The following is a 19,462-nucleotide window of genomic DNA, read 5'->3' as shown; positions in this document are numbered from 1 at the left end:
TCCTTGCCTCCTATGTCATAGATTAGTTGGCCGTAGGTGAGTGAGTTTATCTCTGGGCTTTCTGTCCTGTTCCATTGATCTATATTTCTGTTTTTGTGCCAGTACCATACTGTCTTGATTACTGTAGCTTTGTAGTATAGTCTGAAGTCAGGGAGTCTGATTCCTCCAGCTCTGTTTTTTTCCCTCAAGACTGCTTTGGCTATTCGGGATCTTTTGTGTCTCCATACAGATTTTAAGATTTTTTGTTCTAGTTCTGTAAAAATTGCCATTGGTAGTTTGATAAGGATTGCATTGAATCTGTAGATTGCTTTGGGTAGTATAGTCATTTTCACAATATTGATTCTTCCAATCCAAGAACGTGGTATATGTCTCCATCTGTTTGTATCATCTTTAATTTCTTTCATCAGTGTCTTATACTTTTCTGCATACAGGTCTTTTGTCTCCCTAGGTAGGTTTATTCCTAGGTATTTTATTCTTTTTGTTGCAGTGGTAAATGGGAGTGTTTCCTTAATTTCTCTTCCAGATTTTTCATCATTAGTGTACAGAAATGCAAGAGATTTCTGTGCATTAATTTTGTATCCTGCTACTCTACCAAATTCATTGATTAGCCCTAGTTATTTTCTGGTAGCATCGTTAGGATTCTCTATGTATAGTATCATGTCATCTGTAAACAGTGACAGTTTTACTTCTTTTCTGACTTGGATTCCTTTTATTTCTTTTTCTTCTCTGATTGCTGTAGCTAAAACTTCCAAAACTATGCTGAATAATAGTGGTGAGAGTGGGCAACCTTGTCTTGTTCCTGGTCTTAGAAGAAATGGTTTCAGTTTTTCACCATTGAGAATGATGTTGGCTGTGGGTTTGTCATATATGGCCTTTATTATGTTGAGGTAGGTTCCCTCTTTGCCTACTTTCTGGAGAGTTTTTATCATAAATCGGTGTTGAATTTTATCAAAAGCTTTTTCTGCATCTATTGAGATGGTCATATGGTTTTTCTCCTTCAGTTTGTTAATATGCTGTATCACATTGATTGATTTGCATATATTGAAGAATCCTTGCATTCCTGGAATAAACCCCACTTGATCATGGTGGATGATCCTTTTAATGTGCTGTTGGATTCTGTTTGCTAGTATGTTGTTGAGGATTTTTGCATCTATGTTCATCAGAGATATTGGCCTGTAGTTTTTTTTGTGTGTGACATTTTTGTCTGGTTTTGGTATCAGGGTGATGGTGGCCTTGTAGAATGAATTTGGGAGTGTTCCTCCCTCTGCTATATTTTGGAAGAGTTTGAGAAGGATGGGTGTTAGCTGTGAAGAGCTTTTTTAAAGGTCTGTGTGAGTTACCACTAGACTCTTGACATATGTCATCTCATGTACTCTTCAGTAATGCTATGAGATAGTTAGCAGCATTCCTGTATTACAGGTGATGAATTTGAGGCTTGAAGCAGTTAATAATTTTCTTAGGGTTTTGTGGGTAGTTTCTAAGGGAAGCAGAATCTAGTGTGGAGTTCAATATCTGTATCAATTTATACTGTTCCTTAATAATTGTGGTGGAATACAAGTACCTCCGGGAGAGGTGACATGTTGGGAGGCTAGTAGCAGGCCCTTCTGCCTTGGTGTGAATTGGTTTATCAGCATCTTTTCAAGAGAGGGGTTGCACATCAGGTGATGGAGAGGAAAACCCAGTAGGGGAATGGAAGGCAGACCAGATAAGCTCGTTTAATTCTCTGTTTTGCCAGAGGCCGACCCCAGACACAGCTTTGAGCACGTCGTGGCCTGAGCGCTATTGACCAGGGACATTCATATCAGAATTGACAACACAGTAACAAAAACTGCCAGTTATTGGGCACCTACTAAGTACCATACACATATCCTCTCATACGATAACCACCACCACCCTGAGTGGTAGGTGTTATAACGCCCATTTTACAGATGAGGTCACTAATCAGGTTAAATTGCTGATGATCATAATTCAGTAAATGGCAGAATCAGGATTTGAACCCAGATCTGTCTGACCCCAAAGCCTTTGTTATCCTGTAAATATCACTGTTTAGCCCTGATCACTCCCCTTTTAGCATCTGTGTCAGCTCCTAATGGAGGCCTCCACTTGGAATAATCCCTTTTGGGAGTGCTAGGACGTTTGGGATCATTACTCTGAAATTGTAGGAGGAGAAATGACGTGCAGAATGCTGTGCTGAACGAACACGCACAGAGGCATCCTTTGGGCCTTTCCGATGATGCTGTTCCCCTGAGGAGTTTTCACCCTCAGAAGGACTGCTGTATCCAAAAGCAGGTACTCTGCAGAGTTCAACTGTAGGCCTCTATTCTGGGAGCCTCCAGAGTGAGGACTGGCTTTGAGAAGTTAGCCACAGCTCCCCTTCCAGGTCTCTCTCTTTGTTTCAAGGGAAAAATCAAGAAGTCAGGAAATAATAGGGAAATGAAACATTCTAGGCAGTAGGAAGCAAGGTGGAAGAAGATAGTCACTGGAGGAATTTGAGATTCTTGTTTTGCATTTTTTTTCTCCTCTAGAGAGACTTTTTTTGTATCCATATGGACTTACCCATTTGCTGTAACAGCAGAGAGACTCCTATAAAATTTTTTTAAAAAGGAATTCTTGACAACATCTTGGAAAGCCTAAGTTATAAATATCATAAAAGATAAGGAGGATAACATTGCCAAATTAAAGGAAGGAGTTGGGCAAGGCATTAAAGCAGCACGGGAAACAGTCTGACAGAGGGACTCAGGCTCCATCCGGCCCCCGAGTCCCACGTTCTCAAGCTTTCTGTTTCAAAGCCACCAAGAGAGCTAGAGATGACTTGCTGAAATCTTTGATGCTTGAATGGCCAGAGCTTGGACAGAAGGTACGGAGCCCCTTGTACTACCGGCCAAAGATGGCTTTCTGTGTCTGTCAAGTAAGCAGCAGCATGTGGGGCTTACAAGGAAAGATGTTCCTGAATGCTTCCCCACCTGGGCGGATTTGAAGCACCAACATACATTTCCCTTTTTCTGGGGTCCCCTTCTAAAATTAAAACTACAGTGTCTGGGCCCTGCCTGCTCTGTCCTGTGGTGATGTGCATCTCCCGGACCATACTGTGACCCATGACCATGTAAGTGACCACATGATGCTGCTGGACCCCAACACTGACATAGGTAGAGAAAAAAGTGAAGCTGGAAAATCATGCATCAGGTCGTGGTCCCTAGGAATGCAGAGCAGAAGGGCAACACTGGTGAGACAGGCATTTCGGAGGGCAGTTCCCCAAAGGACATTTTGGCTTGGTTTCATGGTTGGATTTCTTGTTTTTATTTTTTTCTTCTATTCTATTTTTATTTTTGGGGAGTGTCAGGGGAAGGAGTGTCAGGAGAGCATGGAGGCTTGTTAGATAGGAAACAGACTTCCTAGTACGTGTGACCACAGATGCTGCCCTACCCTTCCCATCCCTCCCTGTCTCGGTGCCCAGCCTGGATGTCACTGGAGCCCCACCTTGAAGGCACTGCTTGATCCATCCCTAACACAACATAGCCCATCCTGCAGCTTTCAGACCAGAGGGCTTGGCCTGGCTCCTGTTGCCATGGTAACGGAGTGTCAAGGCTTCCTTAAGAACAGGAAGGACCTCTCCCTTCTCTCCTTTTCCACATCAGCTCCTGAATATGGCCCAGCACTCTGCTTTTGCTGTGTGTCCTCTCTCATTGCTTTTCTCCTTTGCTCACTGGCCTCCAGTCATTCCAGCTCTTTTGGTTCTCAGAATATGCTGGGCTGCATCCTGCATGAAAGCTTTCCAGCCTGAGGGTCCCCTGCGATGGGGATGTTCTTCTCTTCCCCACTCTCGGTGTCCAGCTCGCTCTTACGTCTCAGCTCAAATTTCCCTTCAGTCGACAAACGTTTTCGAGCACCTACCATGCTCCCCATGCTCTTCTAGGTGCTTGGAGCTACACCAGTGAACAGAACAGACAAAAAGCCCTGTCTCTGTGGACCAACGTGCTATCTCTTCCTTAAATTCTTACCTGACTCCCCATCCCCCCAGGCTAGATCCTGTCCTTTAGTACATGACAGATGCTATTGGTGTCCTGGTTATCTAGTGCCAGTTCCCCTACATTAGACTGTAGGTTCTAGAGGTCAGGGATTATGTCTCTTTTATTCACCACTGTATACCCAGTACCAACACATTTCCTAACACCCAGAAGGTGCTCCGTAAATATGGATGAAGAAATGGATAAATGAATGAATGAATGATAATTGCTTTTGTTGACAAGTAGCAATATCAGGTGTGAAGATCACACACACTTCTGGGAGGAAGTTGTTTGTGTTGATAAGAGGCTCAAGAAGAAGCTACCCTGTGCTTTTACTGTCCCTAGAACTTGCACGTTCTCGCTCAGCCTTGTCTGGGGTCTAGGTCTCCCACTACTTAAGCTCTAGGCGTTTCATGATTTTTAAAAAATGGCTGTGACCATGCCTGACTTTAATGCAGCCTCTGTTTGTCTCCCTTCCAATTTCATCTTCTCAGGAAGGAGACCTTCAAGGGGTGCGGTGACAAACTCTGAACCCATAAACACTAGCACCCCATTTACTCATTATGCCCAGAGCCCCATCTTCCCCTGGGCTGCGACAGTGCCGGTAGAGATGGTCTTCGTCGGCATTAATCATTTTCATGCGCTTTGCACTCAGCTACACTGGTATTCAGAGAAAAATGCTACCATGACAACTGCCACAACAGATGGTATTTGATCAGTCTCTAAGCTACCGAGCAGATATACAGCAGTGCTTCTGAGATTTGCATATTTTATGTTATCATGAGACCCAGTCCAGCCTTAATCATGATTGAAATGTGAAGTTTTCCATTTGCCTCCGATCCCCCCTCCCTTCTCTTTCCAGTTGTTTGCCATTTGTTTTGATTTTCCTTGCTCTGTGCCTGGCCTGTTTGGGGATGTATTTCTGGATGTGGGAGACATAGGCTACAACATACATGGTCCATGGAAGTTGCCCTGCAGGTCTAAAGTTTAGAGACTGTTGAGAAGCTATTCAACTTTGGAGTGGAGAGCCTGGCGGAGAGTGGGAGAAAGGCTTAATTGCAGCCTTTCTCTCTTGGATGTTCATGGACCACACAGGGTTGAGGCCACATATGGCCCCAAAGGGAAACTCTGGGAAGTACATCTTGGTCTTGGTTTGTCCCCTTACTCCGCCCACTCCTCCATCCAGCTCCTTTCTGCTTCCAGCGTCTCTGGTGTTCTGGTCCCCCTTCTCAGCTTCCTGCCTCTACCCCAGCTAGTAAACTCCAGGAGCTTGATTCCAGAGTTCTTGGACCCATTTCTATGGCAACAACTACAACAGCCTTCTCACCCAGGGCCCCTCCCCACCCATCAGCAACACTGGAATGTCAGACTTCGCACAGATTTTTTTTTCAGCTAATTTTGGAAAGTAGTTTATATTGGCCGCTATGTGTTAATGAACAACTTTCGTTGTATTTACATACTTTGCTGGTGAAGAGTCTTTTCCTTCACTCTGCCTCTCAACTTTAACAGGATCCTATCCTCATCTTGCACTGCATGTCTGGATCCCATATGAGCCTTGTTAAAGATGGGCTCTAGGGCCGCACTGTGCTGTGCTGATGCCCCAGGGTCCTGCCACCGTCCTGTCCCCTCCAGGGATGTGGTGGGAGTTTGCAGCCTCAGTCGTACTGGAGGATGGATTGTTTACCTGAACAGTATTTATAAGAAAACCTTAAGGTGAATTTGAATCACAAGAGAGCGTGGATCAAAGAAACATTCTCCTCTTCTGATCTCATTCCAAGTGAAGCGGGAGGTTGGAATCCACATCTGACCCTATGCTGCTTCCCAGCCCCGTGCCCTTCCTGGGGTGCAGATGAAAAGAGTGTGGGTCTCGGCCGCCTTGTCGGGAGTGATTTTTAGCCTTAATGGAACATTATTAAACAGTGGATTTGAAACTTGAGGAATGTTTTTTGAACTCCTCTGTGAGCTGAGAATTCATGGTAGAGGGGAAAAAATTCAAGGCTCTTGATGGGCTTATGAATCGTCTTTTAAATGACGACCCAAGTTCTTATTTTCAGGTTTTACATTTTCTGGGAGTGCAATCTGGCCATCTGGATAGCGTCCCCCGTTTCATCTCCTCTTTAGGAGAAAGCATTCCTAGTGCCCTTAGGTCTCCTCCTTCACCTAATGTAGGGAGATCCTAGTGCTTCCCTTGTTTATATGCTCTGATTCTCCTGGAAATGGACGGGAGTCAGGGGGTGTATGTCGAGGGGCTCTGTGGACCCTAAAGAGAAGGATTATGTAAATGTGGGCTCCTGGACTTGGGGGAAGACTCGACCAACACTGTCAAAAGAATCGAGCACAATGCCTGGCACAGAACAGACATCCGCACAATGATGTTGATTGAGTGATTGAAAGAATCATATCCCTCAGGTTGCTCACCCTTGGCACTGCTGACGTTTGGGGTTGGATACTTCTTTGTTGGGAGGGAACTGATGTGTGCCCTGTAGGGTGTTCAGCAGCATCCTTGGCCTCTGCTCACTAGATGTCAGTTTCCCTCAGTGTTGTGACAACCCAGAATGTGGCCACATGCCCCCTGGGGGGCAAAATCTTCTTCCTTTCCCAGTCTCCCTTACTCAGCAAAGAACTATTGATCAAAATTATGAAATTGGTTGACAGAATGATAGGACTGTAACAAAAATCAACAAGAGAGGAAATATTCTAGGTAACCTGTTCATAATTATTTCTCCCCTTAACAGAATTTAACATTTAAAAAGAAAGCCCCATGGGTGAATTGAAATGTACCAAGGGTAGCCTTGCAAGAAGAAATTGCCGTGGACTTTATTTTTTTTAATTTATTATTTTTTATTTATTTATTTATTTTTGGCTGCGTTGGGTCTTCATTGCTGCCCGCGGGCTTTCTCTAGTTGCGTCGAGCCGGGGCTACTCTTCGTTGCGGTGCGTGGGCTTCTCATTGCAGTGGATTCTTTTGTTGTGGAGCACAGGCTCTAGGCGTGCAGGCTTCAGTAGTTGTGGCTCGCAGGCTCAGTAGTTGTGGCGCGTGGACTCTAGAGCACAGGCTCAGTAGTTGTGGCACACGGGCTCAGTAGTCGTGGTGCGTGGGCTCTCTAGAGCGCAGGCTCAGTAGTTGTGGCACACGGGCTCAGTAGTTGTGGGGCATGGGCTCTAGAGCGCAGGCTCAGTAGTTGTGGCACACAGGCTTAGTTGCTCTGCAGCACGTGGGATCTTCCCAGACCAGGGATCGAACCCGTGTCCCCTGCATTGGCAGGCGGATTCTTAACCACTGCTCTACCAGGGAAGTCCTACCATGGACTTTAAATGGTGCTACATACATCAAATGCTCCATAGATGTGACAAGGAAACGTACTTCATGCTCCTTGGAGGGAAAATTCTATAGAATTGCAGTGTTAGTAGAGCAGTGCTTTTCTTGCATATGTTGGCAGGTGTCCCTTTTTTTGTATTTAGTGTCACACTGCCACACTGTTGCTGAAAAACTAAACCTACCCATGTCAGCCCACCTGCATGACACTTCCCAGGATAAATATCAATACCAAGTGCACTATTTTTGATTTTGCATTAACAGATTCAGGGGTGGTCAGATTTCTCTTCTCATTTGCTATGGGGTCATAATTGCCAAAGCCTCCCTTCAGAGCCACGTGTAAGATATTATATTAGAAGAAGTAGGGTAGGGTCCTGTATAGCTCAGGGTACTGTATTCAGTATGCTGTGATAAACCATAATGGAAAAGAATGTACATATAACTGAATCACTTTGCTGTACAGAGAAATTAGCACAATATTGTAAATCGGTTATACTTCAATAAAATAAATTTTAAAAAAATAGATAAACAATAAAAACACATACACACCAAAAAAAAAAAAGTAGGATAGGATTATAGGAAGAGACAAGGGGTAGAAGAGGAATTTTGTAAGTTTACTGTGATTTCAATACTAGTGCCTTTGTGTAGAGGCCACAAATCCTTTTGAATGGTTTTGGTCTATTAACCACTGTATACGATATCATGAAATAAGGATTGGTATTTTCTCAAAAGCAGGGTTTTGTAATAGAGTGCAATAACATTTAGAGAGATGATGTTTATTACACTTCTACGTGGAAGCCGATTGCTCCAAAACACCTTGCACAGGGTCTTCCCAGCCATTCTCTTCCTTCTTCGTCCTCCCCCTCGCCCCCCTTCCCTCCAAGGTGGTAGCACTTGATTGTCACTGTCAGTCATCCTGCGCCGGAAAGAAGAAAGGAGAGTTTAAAGCCATCTCATTTTTCCTCCCTCTCTGTAAGAAACGATTTTCTGCGATGGTGGCAGGCATAACGTGTAGCATCGGCATTTATTTCGTTATATCGTTTATCTAAGAAAATTAGTTATATCGTTATATCTAAGAAAATTATTATTTTCTTAGAGATGAAAAAATGCCTCCCAGATGAAGACCCTGGAAGGTGAGCTGTTAGCTGGGAAAGAGATTGGGAACCTGAGCTAAAAACTGTGAGGATGGAGTGACCTCAAGCTCAGGGTTGAGCGGATTCTTTTAGAATGGATGCAGTTTTATTCAGGTGTCCCTGAGCTTAATTTAACGTGTTTGGAAGCTGTGAAGACCGGGAGCAGAGAAGGCGAATGCCAGACATCAGGGGAGGGTGGACATGAACTTCAGGAAGACTGCCTTGGAGCCAGACTGTACTCAAATGAGAGCTCGTAAAACGGAGACACTTCACTCTGTGGCTCTGAAGGAACCGTCAGGATATTGCTTGGGGGAGGGGAGGGAGAAGGGTCACATGTACGCTGTGAAAGAGAGTCATTTATGAGTTCACAACAAACCCCATGGGTCAAATACTGGTTGGAGTTCATAAGCGTGTGGCTGGAGCCTGGGAAGTCGGGCGGGGGCTGAGGGGTTGCGGAGGTGAGGAAGATCTCCGCTGTGAAATGCAAGCCGTGTGAAATCCAAAGTTCCCTGTGCCAAGTCCAAGGCAGTTTCTCTTATTTTTGGTCACCGTTGACATGAATCGAGCCCGAACAGTTTCCTGTAGACCAAAAAATAATTAGCCCTGACAACTGAAGGCAAATCAGACCTTTGGGAATGATCTAACTGCTCCTTCCTGAGGGCTGGACGTGAGCTTGCCCTTGGCCGTGGCATCAGCCCTGGAAAGCCTGGGAGGCCTCCCAGACCCTGGTGGGGTTGGGTCCCTTCTGCCACAGAAAACACAGAGGACAGAGAGGTTCGGTGAGTTTGCAGCTCTCCCCGTCCTCTGCGATGCCTGCCATCCTGAGAATTTTGTGAGTAAACACTACCCAGATTCCTGCTGAGACGCCCATTCACTCTTTTTATGCTTAACTGCCCACCTCCTCGGGGGCTGGGAAGTCTCTCCCAGCTGCTGGTAGGTGGAAGGGTCTCCTAACCTTGTCCCCACCTCTGTGTTTCTGGCAGCTGCTCAAGTGTTGAGGATAGCACTGGCGACAGTGACCAACACGAGAGCTCCAATTCCCCCCTGGTTATTTTTGGCAGCCGTGAGCAATCCAAGGCCTTGACTTCTGACGCTGCGTGTGGTTGGCATATTAGGTAGCCTTTTCCTGTGCAAGTACAGACAAAGGAGAGTACTGACCTGCCTCCATCTATCCATCCGGTGTTTTCATGTCATTTTTTCCTCTTTGAGAACCTTAGCAAATGCACAGTGAACCCTCTCGCTGACATAGACTTTTGTTCCTAATAAGAGATGGCTCTGGAGAAGACTGAACATTTATTGAGTGTATATTGGTTTTTTTTCCCCCCCCAGATTGAAAACATAGATGCCTGCTTGAATTTCCTGGCGGCTAAGGGAATAAACATCCAGGGGCTGTCTGCAGAAGGTGAGTCTGAGCAGTTGTCATAAAGCTGCCCTTTATCGTTTGAAATGCCCACCTGTTACCTATTGATGACGTTTTTAGTTAAGCCAAGGGGTGCTGGTGGGCTTCTCCGGTTTTGTCTCTTGCGGGTTTTGAGGCCGCTCGATGCTTGTCTGCACTTGACGATGCCAACCTTTTGACAACCTAAGGGATCTCTGAGAGTGCCGACCCAGCTGTGCCAGCCTTGTCGGCAAGACACGGAGGGAGCAGTGAAGACGGAGCTGCTTCTCTTTGAGAAGGGCTTCATCAAACAGCGCCGACTTTATTCACGCGACCGGCAGTTTAGTTAATTATCAAGCCAAGCCTTATCTGTGGGAGAGAGAACACTTAACCACGGAGCATATTTAAACTGTGCAAGTTCCCAGGGAAAAACGCCTAATCCTTCTCTTAATTTTATGAGAAGAAGCGGCACTTTTCCTAGCTCCCCCCGCCCAAAAAAAAAGCATGTGATTTATTAATGAGGTGCTCCATCTTGACATCGTGATTAGTTTTTCATTAACTCCAATTTCGTGGCTAATTAGCACATTAGCGTCGGCTGGTGGTTCGCTGTTCATTAGGTGTTGGTCTGGAGATGGCCGGTCTGAATTCTCAGCTTCCTCGGGCAACAGCTCACTCTGGAAACTTGCTCTGTCTCTCTCCTGTTTGTAAATACAAGCAGCTGCTAGCTCCCGAGCGGCCATAGGCCCCAGCATCCTCCCAAACTCATTAGGCTGCACCTCCTCCAGTTTTCCCAGAACAGGTAGAGCAGCATGGGCCTCAGATGAGGCCCTTTCCCTATCCTGGTCGCATTTTGCAGAGTTGCTGGTTAGCATTGACTCTGGTAGTTAGGGTTGGGGAGGCGGGGTGCGGTGCGGAAGGACGCAGCCCAGTGTAGCGTAGGTTTGCAAGCGTGATCCTTTTGGGGACTGTTCCTTGCCTTTGCTCTGCTGTGTGGTGAAAGCTTGGTTTTCCTGGCTGTGTTTCTGGACTGTAGTCTCTTCCAGTGTTGTGAGTGGGCGGCCGCTATTGGTGTCTCGTGTCTCTGCACGGAATTCCCCAAGTGGGACCTCTAACAGGCTGGGGCTGCCCCGGGTGAGACATGGTCACACTGCTTCCAGAGGTCTCTGAGGCAGCTTTCGGTGGTCAGCCTTAATCTCAGCTCCGAGAGAAGGGTCCGTGGAGGATTCCTTTGCTCTGGGCTATGGGCCCTCCTCCTCCGGGGGATGAGATCTAGACTGAATGGCATGTGGCATGTGCATCGCTGGGGCATGAGGGGTTGGTGTTGGTGTTTCCGTGGAGAGGTAGGGAGATGCAAATTTCTATTCCAAGGAACACATTGCTTCCTCCTGGTAGAGAGTTCTCGTGCTGGTGGAAGTGGCAGGCACACCTTCCTCCTAGGTCCTGGGCATGCTTGGATCCCGGGCCTGTGCACCCCACCCGCAGCAGAGCATCAGCAGGGGCTTCTCTCCTACAAGTCACGCTTAGCAGAAAGGGCTCCAGGGGATGCAGACTCTGTAGGCCAGCTTCATCTCATGTGGCCTGGAGGTGACCCTGGCCACCCTGCCATCTGTCTACCCATTGTCCTGCCTTCTGCCTGTCCTGTCTCTCCCCTGCCCCATCTTCTCTGTACCTTAAGGCGTAGAGAATCTACTCAACAAATATTTGTTGAATGAATAAGTACCAACTGTGCTTTGAAGGCTTTTATCTGCATCAACTCCAGCTCTCACAACTGACGTTGGAATTTATAATATGCTGAGTTTACAGATGAGGAAATTTTCCCTGGAAGAAGTTATGAAGCCCACAGTGAGTGAGTGGCAGGGCCAGGATTGGAACCCAGGTCTGTGATTTCGGAGCTCCTGTTCATGGTGTCTTTGGGGAAGGCAGATGGATAAAATGTGGGCGTGCCATGTACGGGTGAAAGAAATCAAAAAAGATCTAGAACCTTTGTTGGCTGGAACACTGTCTCGGAAGATGCTGGGCAGCCCATGAAGGCATATGGTGCAGACAGACTCAGCCCCAGCCCCCTGGTCGGTGGTGGGATGTGGCCCTTGTGAGTCTGAGCAGAGAAGAGCAGACTGGAACCAGTGTGTTGAGGAATCAGTCACTGGGGTATAACCATGAAGTAAGTTTTTCAGTAACTGCCCCCACCTGTGCTATGTTGACCCCCATCTTTCCTGCTTGGTTGAGACTCATTTAATGATACCTGGGCCAGAACCCATTCCCTTCAGTCTTGTGCAGTTATTAGAACAGATAATGTCAGTACTTAAGACTCAGTCTTGTTCATTTTTAAACTTCAGTCTCAGACTCAAAGCTCTTTTCCCCGGTGCCCCCCAGTGCAGGTGGCTTTGGAAGGTTGAGGGGGTCTGGGGGGTGTGATGACTTGACCTCCTTTCCCTTCCCTCGTTCCTGTGCCTGAGCCTCCAGGATTGGGGCAGCAGCAGAGGCAGCAGAGTTCTGCTGGGGGTGAAGTTGCTGCCCTCCTCTTGGTGGGCCATCATTGCCACTGTCCCCACTGGGGGTCTCTGCATGCCCTGCTGACCAGCACTCACTCCCATGCTGCTCCCAGGGCCTCAGTAGTCTCTTGTGAGATTTGACCGCTCTTCTAGCTCACCCCCAGCTGGTAGCAGTCACATTCCATCCCCCTGATTCAGGCCCCTCTTCGTCCCCACACTAGGGTGGTCCTGGTAAGGCCGTAGGCCTCGGTCTCACAGTCCCTGCGTCACCCACCATAGAGCAGCAGGAATGTGTGGGCTCTGTCTTCCACTTGTAGTGATGGAACAGGCCTCCTGTCACCTGGAAGTCCCCGCCATACAATCTCTCTCCAGCTCTTTCTCCCCAGCTTAGGTGGCAAACAGGCAGATCTGCCAGGTCCCTGCTAAGCAGGTGTCCCAGCTGGGCACTAGAACACCACCACCACCACCTGGAGTTATTCTCTTGAAGCCTCTACTCCCTCGACTTCAAGGAGTGCAAGGACCCCACTGTCTTGTTCCTTGGTGAGGGGAGGAGATATCCTGTCTCTGTGATCATCAGTCGTGACCACCCACGCCCAACCTCAGTGACATTCTCTCATCTGGATCTTCTTATATTGACTTTGGGCGCGGTGGGTAGAGGCTGGTGGTGATGGTCTTTGGTTGTAAGACTAATTCTGGACTAGTGCTGTCTCGTGGGAGGGTGACTGGTCCCAACTTCTGTCAGTTCCTTGAACTTACAAAGCAAGGGTACTTGGAGCCTGTTTTCCTCAAATGGGCCTTATTCACAATTTTAGGGCTACAGGAAGTACCTCCATTTGACATACTGTTAAGTTATAGGAGTGGAAATCATGTATTGAGGACCCGCCATGTACAGTCACTGGGCTAAGTGTTGTACACATTTTAGTTTATATCCTATTTAATCCCCCACAGCAACCTTCCGAGATCAGTATTCGTATTACCCCATCTTACAGATGAGGAGACTATGGCCCAAAGAGATTGTTCCATGTGGCAAAAGGGAGGCCCACAGAGTCAGCCGTGATCAAGCTACTCACATCTGCTGATTCAAGTCCTGGTATTTTATACTGCTCACCACTATCTACACTTCTAACCACCCCCATAACTACTAGAAAATCATTATAGTGTTTAAAGAAATCATGTATTTTTTTTAACACTGTAAAACTGTTTATTTGGGGGAAAAAACAACATTTCTAGAAGAATAAAGTCGCATCAGCACCTCCCAGAATAACTCACACTTGCTCACATCCACAGGATTCCCATGTAGGGCCGTGGCCTAATTTGCAAAAGATGCTACACACAGATCACGTTTTTAACAACGTGTTAATCCCAAGAGATCACACTGGGAGGCCACAGCGTTTCCGCCACCTAGAAGTTCAGGCCCCCAGCCTCCTCCAGATCCTTGAGCTTCAGGAAGAGAAGAGGAGGAGGAAAGTCTGGGGCAAGGGAATATGCTTTCCTGTTTCTGTTCCCCAGGGTCAATCATCTTTGCAAAGGAATAATGTTGCAGCCCAGCAGTCCTTTTCCCGCCCAGCGTGTTGGCACGAGTCTGAGCTGGTATTTCTCCCCTCTGCGGTTCGCTGTCGCGTTCAGGGCCTTCGCCTCACTGTGCTGGACCACACTGCCAATGTTCTGCAGGGACTTGAAGGTTTGGGTGTTCACAGAGCCAAATTCCACTATCTCGTCATCCACCTTGCAGACCTGCGATGCTGGCAGGGGAGCCGGGGCTGATGCTGTTCGCTGTGGCGAAGGCTGAGCAGGGCTGAGGTCCTGGCTCTGGCCCAGGCCGTGGCTCATGGCCTCCCTGCGGGCCTCGGCCAGGTACCGGGCCTGCTTCTCCTTGTCGCGAGCATGCAGCTGGTGCAGGGCCTCCTCCACCTGCTTCGTCACCGCCTTGTGATCGTTCTGCAAGCAGACGATGTTGTGCGTTGCGGTTCGGACTTGGTACAGGTCCACGTCTGCCCGGGGGTAGCCCTCGCAGTCCACCAGTGGCTCGTTCATCCCGATGCCTTTTTGGCTCTCCAGCACGTCATAATTGGCTTTGATTTGCGCCTCGATCTCCTCCTTGCGCCGTATCAGTTCCTGTATGTTGCTGACAGTCACTCCGCTGGCCTCCGGGGAGCCTCCGCTCTGCCTCGTTTCCTTCTCCGACATCGTGAACCTCGGCCCAGGAGCCCGGACTGCCGGTTTCCCAACCGCGGACACCCGAGAGAAATCATGTAATTTTAATGCTCTTTGTTTTCCTTTTGAAGATGATTGATTGCCCTGAGGCTCCTCCTCTGATTTAAAAAAAAAAAAAAAATCAGCGGTTGGAAAGCCTCATAGGCACATCTCCACCCTTTCCCAGGGACTAAAGCCAGGTTTGGAACCCGGGAGGGTGTGTGCACCTGTCCTTGAAGCATCTCAGCAGCTCAGGCCCTGTCCTGGCCTGCCTGCAAGAGAGCCACAGGGAGCCTTTGTTCCAGGGCACAGACAGCTGATGCCTGCGAGCAGGGGCTGCAGGCCCAGGTGAGCCCCGTGGAGATGCTGCTGGTTTGGGGCTTTTCCTGTCCCCTGCGTGTTCCCCAAGATCGGACCCATCCGCTTGCTCCTGGAGACTCGCCAGAGTCCTGTGAGCTTGGGCCTCAGCCTGCCCGGGGTGCTTTTCCAGATCACCTCAACCCCTCACTCCACCTGTCACAACCATCTGTAAACCTGTTCCTGTGAAGAGGAATGGCCTTTATCTCTGGGAGTTTTGAGAACACCTGGGGTTTGCGCTCCCTGGCCCTGAGCCCATCCTCCTGTAATGGGAAAGCGGAGGTCTGGAGGTGAAGACATATCCTATTTGTTTAAGCACGCATTTGCCGGGCACATCTATATGCCAGGCACAGTGCTAGGCACCGGCGTACACGGAGAGTTACATTAGTCATACAAAACTAGCTTTAAATTCCAGTTAGTGAGAGAGCTGTGCTGGTGGTATGTACAGGATCCAGTGGTGCCCAAAGAAGGCTACGATCAGCTCTGCCTGGGGCAGGCAGGGGCTTCTCGGAGACAGTGATGTTTCTTCTGGGTTTTACAAGTTGAATAGGCTTTCACCAATCGGAAAAGGAAGGTGAAGGGAAATTTAGATCGACGTTGGGGCATAGGTAATATGGGAACAAAGGACTAGCTTTTTATCCATCTTCCAGTTTGGAGAAACAGAGGCAGGAAGATGCTTCCAGGTGACTCTAACAGGGTGTATGTGCTTTAGGAGTGAAATCGTTGCCGACTTGATTAGTTCAGACCTGGGTTTGCTGCCCTGATGGCCAGAGACCTGATGCTGAGCTGTCTCCTCCTTTCATCCTGAGCCAGAAAGCAGGAGCTTTTTCTGGACAGGGTAAAAGCAGCACGTAGATTGTCTCCATCTCTCTCTACCCACGTCACCTGAGTTTGGCGGTGAGTGGGGCCATTTCTGTCCTTCACCGGCAGGGGGCCCTGTTGGCTCTATTCCCACCCCCTCATCCACCTCCCCTGTGGGCAGAGTCGCTGAGGGGCTTTGCTGAGCAGTACACAGAAGGGCTGCCAGAGTGGGGTGGAAAGTTACATGCTGAATGTGGGTGATGTAGACGGCCCAGCTGGAGGAGCAATGCCATAGAATCCACAATCCGGAATCAGCCCGGTGACCTTACACCGTGGCTTAAGGGGATTGAATAGGAATTCTGAGACTGTGGTCTGAGGCAGCCTTCCCTTTGGCTCCCAATCCCTTTCCTACAAAGCAGGTTTCTTTGTATTAGATTATCCCAACGATTACGCCTTACTAAAGCAGGCCTGAGGTTTCTTTTAAACAATATTGAAAGAGAATAACTCTATTATCCTCCCTTCTTGCCCAACACCCCCCTATAGCATCCATGCAGATTAGCGCCAGCCAGTGGTTACGGAGATCAGTCAGAACACAAGGAGGTTCAGAATCCACGCCATACTGAATTCTAGTGGAAATTGGACTATGGCCCATGTAGTTTATTCTGCAGTTTACGTGGGTGCAGCCATAGGAGAGAAAGAAGAACAGGGTTCTCATGCTGGTTTAGATACCAGCCTAGCTCATGTCTCCTGAAACAAGTCATATCTCTCTAGGTCTACAGTTATTTCCTTCTGTACAAATCAGGAGGGTGAGGATAGTTGATCAGAAACAGAATGATGTTCTTTTTCCGAAGCCTCGGGAAATGTCATGAGGGGAACATTTTTGTGGGCTGGTGGATTTTGTTTTTAGACAGCCTGTGGAGCCAGCTTACCAGGCCTCGTGGCACACAGAAAAATGCCATTTGGAAATAGGAAGAGAACACAATTCTAGCTATTTTGGACCACCCATGGCATAAACTGTGTGGCTCGTTCCCAAACAGAGCATTCACCACGCTTGAGTCCTGTGTTCTGAAAAGAAAATTAAACCGTCCAAACGTCCGCCAACTAGTGAATGGATAAAATGTGGTCTATCCATATAATGGGATAATACCCAGCAATATAAAGAAATGAACTAGTGATAACGCTCTCACCTGGATGAACCTTAAAAACATGATGCCCCGCGGAAGAAGCCAGATGCAAAGGACTGCACATCACATGATTGTCGTTTATGGGGAGATGCCCAGGATAGGCAAATCCATAGAAACAGCACACCAGAGGTTGCCTGGGGGATGGGTTTGGGAATTGCCTGCAGATGAGCACTTTTTAGGGTGATGGAAACATTCTAAAACTAGAATTTACTCAACTTACTAAAACTCATCACACACTTGACTTTATGGATATAAACTGTATCTCAGTAGAGCTGGTTTGTTTGTTTGTTTGTTTGTTTTAAAAAGATGACCACTGTGTTTTCTGTAAAATGAGATTATCATGGTTGATTTTCTTTTTGACGCCTGTGACTGTGGCCTGGAGGGGATGTGCAAGAAGAAGGGCTTCTTAGTTATCTCGTGGTTGAAGAGCTCCGTGCTGAGTTCTGAGGGGGCTGCAGGCACAGTGACGGTGTTTTCTGAACCCAAAAGGGAAATACAGAGTCAGGCCATGTCCTAGGTGCGTTGCCCTTATTTTCTCATTAATCCTCTGTTAATTCTCATAGCATCCCTGTGGGGAAGGTGTGGCACACATATGCCAATTTTAAAGAAGAAAACTGCGGCTCAGAGAGGTTGACTCTTGGAAAAACTTTGAAGTCCATAAATGATGGACTAGAGAGATTCAAACCCAAGGCTTCTGTGGCTCTAACAATCAGTGATCTTTATAATAAAAATGTTTCCTCTTGGGCTTCCCTGGTGGCGCAGTGGTTGAGAGTCCGCCTGCCGATGCAGGGGACACGGGTTCGTGCCCCGGTCCAGGAAGATCCCACATGCCGCGGAGCGGCTGGGCCCGTGAGCCATGGCCGCTGAGCCTGCGCGTCCGGAGCCTGTGCTCCGGAACGGGAGAGGCCACAGCAGTGAGAGGTCCGCCTACCTCAAAAAAAAAAAAGCTTTCTCCTAAGAAAAAGTGTATTTATGAGAGCACCGCGCTCTGTCACAAATAAAAAGATGCTTTCAGGAATAGTAGAACAGTTACGAACAATAAATGACTGAACATCCACAGCAGGGAGAGAATATGACAGAGCCAGCTCCATTCATCTGCCCTGGGATGGGCAGGTAGGTTAAGGGGGTCCCGATGTGGATATGCCTGCTTTGTGCAGGGGGCAACCCCTGAGCCCTTGGATATGCTGAATTGCTAGTTCTTCCCTTCTTTGTTTTTCTTGCATGGTTTTTAAAAAAATGTATTCTGGGATATTTGACACATCCCATAATACAAGAATACTTCTAGAAGGAGAATAAAGAATCCTTATATGGCCATGAGCTAACTTAAATAAAACATTATCTGGTGTGCTTTTCAATACACGACCCATGATGGGTATGTAAGTAGCCTGGTTACACCATGTTGGGAGCCTGGGCTTTGAGCTGGAAACCCTCGATTCAGATCCCAGCTCCAGCATTTATTACCTTGGAGAGGTTGCAAACCTTTCTGAGCCTGTTTCCCCTTAAGTAAAAGGGAGATAAAATAGGCCTCATTTTCCCGGTTGTAGGGATTAAATGGGATCGTGTATGTAAAAAGCTTCTCTTGATACATACTAATTAGTAGTAGCTCTATAAAAGGCACTAAAATCTTACATAGATTTCACCTGTCATGATTATAGCTCTGTTTTCACCCTTCAGGGAATTCAATTTTGAGGGGAAATTGTTTTCCCGAGTTCCTTAACAGGTCGTCACCTGCACGCCAGCTCTTGATTCTGTCCTGCCTCCTGTCACTGTCCAGCTAAGGGCCCAGGGGTGTGTCCCTTTACCCTCCATCTGCCCGTGAGGAAAATGCCCATCTTAAAGAAGAACACTGAGGCTCAGAGGTTGAATCTTACAAAAACTCCATCTATAAACTGAATCATCCCAGCCAGCCTCATACTCTGTGACACTGGTGTCCTTGTCAGAACATTTAGAAGCAGAAGCGGAACAGGCCACAGGTGTGTTCTCCTTTGGTTTCCTTAGGATGGAGAAGGAAGCAGAGCTGAAGGGTTAAAGCTGAGCTACCCAAAGAAACTGGGGGACTTTCCCACATCTGGGGACACTTTCTGTGCTCCCTGCATTGCACACAGTGGTTTACGAGCATCTTGACTTGTCCAAGTCAGCCCTGGCTTACACCTGTTTTCCTAATATAATCAAGAACGTCTCCCTCCCACTCTCAAAAATGATGTAATTTGCATGATAAATTATAAGGTCACATGGTAAAAACCATAACTTCTAAGGCATGAAACCGGAGCTGCATGGGAATCTCCTACAGGATTCTGAGGCTGCTGTGGTCATACAGTAACCAAGACCAGTGAAGGACGTGACTGTTTACAGTTGTGCTTTCACATCTCTGCTCTGGTTTGATCTGCAAAGCAACCCTGTATGATGGGGCAAGCTGTGTCAATATTGTCATTTGAGGCCCAGAGAGATTAAGTGACTTGTCCAGGGTTGCACAGCTAGTAAGTGGTAGAGTACAGACTGCAACTCGTGGCTTTGGTTTTCTGAAAGCTGGGCTCCTGGCACTTTTGTCCCACAATCAGCACATGCTAGCTCCCAAAGCGCAGAGGGTGAAAGTTGGATTTTAGT

General features: G+C 47.6%; 2 protein-coding genes across 3 annotated transcripts in view; one reads left to right on the top strand and one right to left on the bottom strand.

Moving 5' to 3' along the window:
• Nucleotides 1-19,462, top strand: part of NAV2 (neuron navigator 2) — a 396,632-nt gene that overhangs the window by 152,667 nt on the left and 224,503 nt on the right. For both annotated transcript variants that reach the window (XM_060159528.1, XM_060159527.1), the window contains exon 4: nt 9,783-9,855. In XM_060159528.1, coding sequence (XP_060015511.1) covers nt 9,783-9,855 — 73 coding nt within the window. The remainder of the gene's footprint in view (nt 1-9,782; nt 9,856-19,462) is intronic.
• LOC132525942 (26S proteasome non-ATPase regulatory subunit 9-like) lies at nt 13,795-14,560 on the bottom strand. Its single transcript, XM_060159529.1, is given in 3 exon segments — nt 13,795-14,048; nt 14,050-14,108; nt 14,111-14,560. Coding segments are annotated over 3 exon segments (669 nt in total). The 5' UTR covers nt 14,511-14,560; the 3' UTR covers nt 13,795-13,838.

The sequence above is a fragment of the Lagenorhynchus albirostris genome, chromosome 9, assembly GCF_949774975.1.
Source record: "Lagenorhynchus albirostris chromosome 9, mLagAlb1.1, whole genome shotgun sequence".
NCBI classification, from domain to species: domain Eukaryota; kingdom Metazoa; phylum Chordata; class Mammalia; order Artiodactyla; family Delphinidae; genus Lagenorhynchus; species Lagenorhynchus albirostris.
The sequence above is the reverse complement of the archived record's forward strand: the minus strand, read 5'-3'. Positions and strand labels throughout refer to the sequence as shown.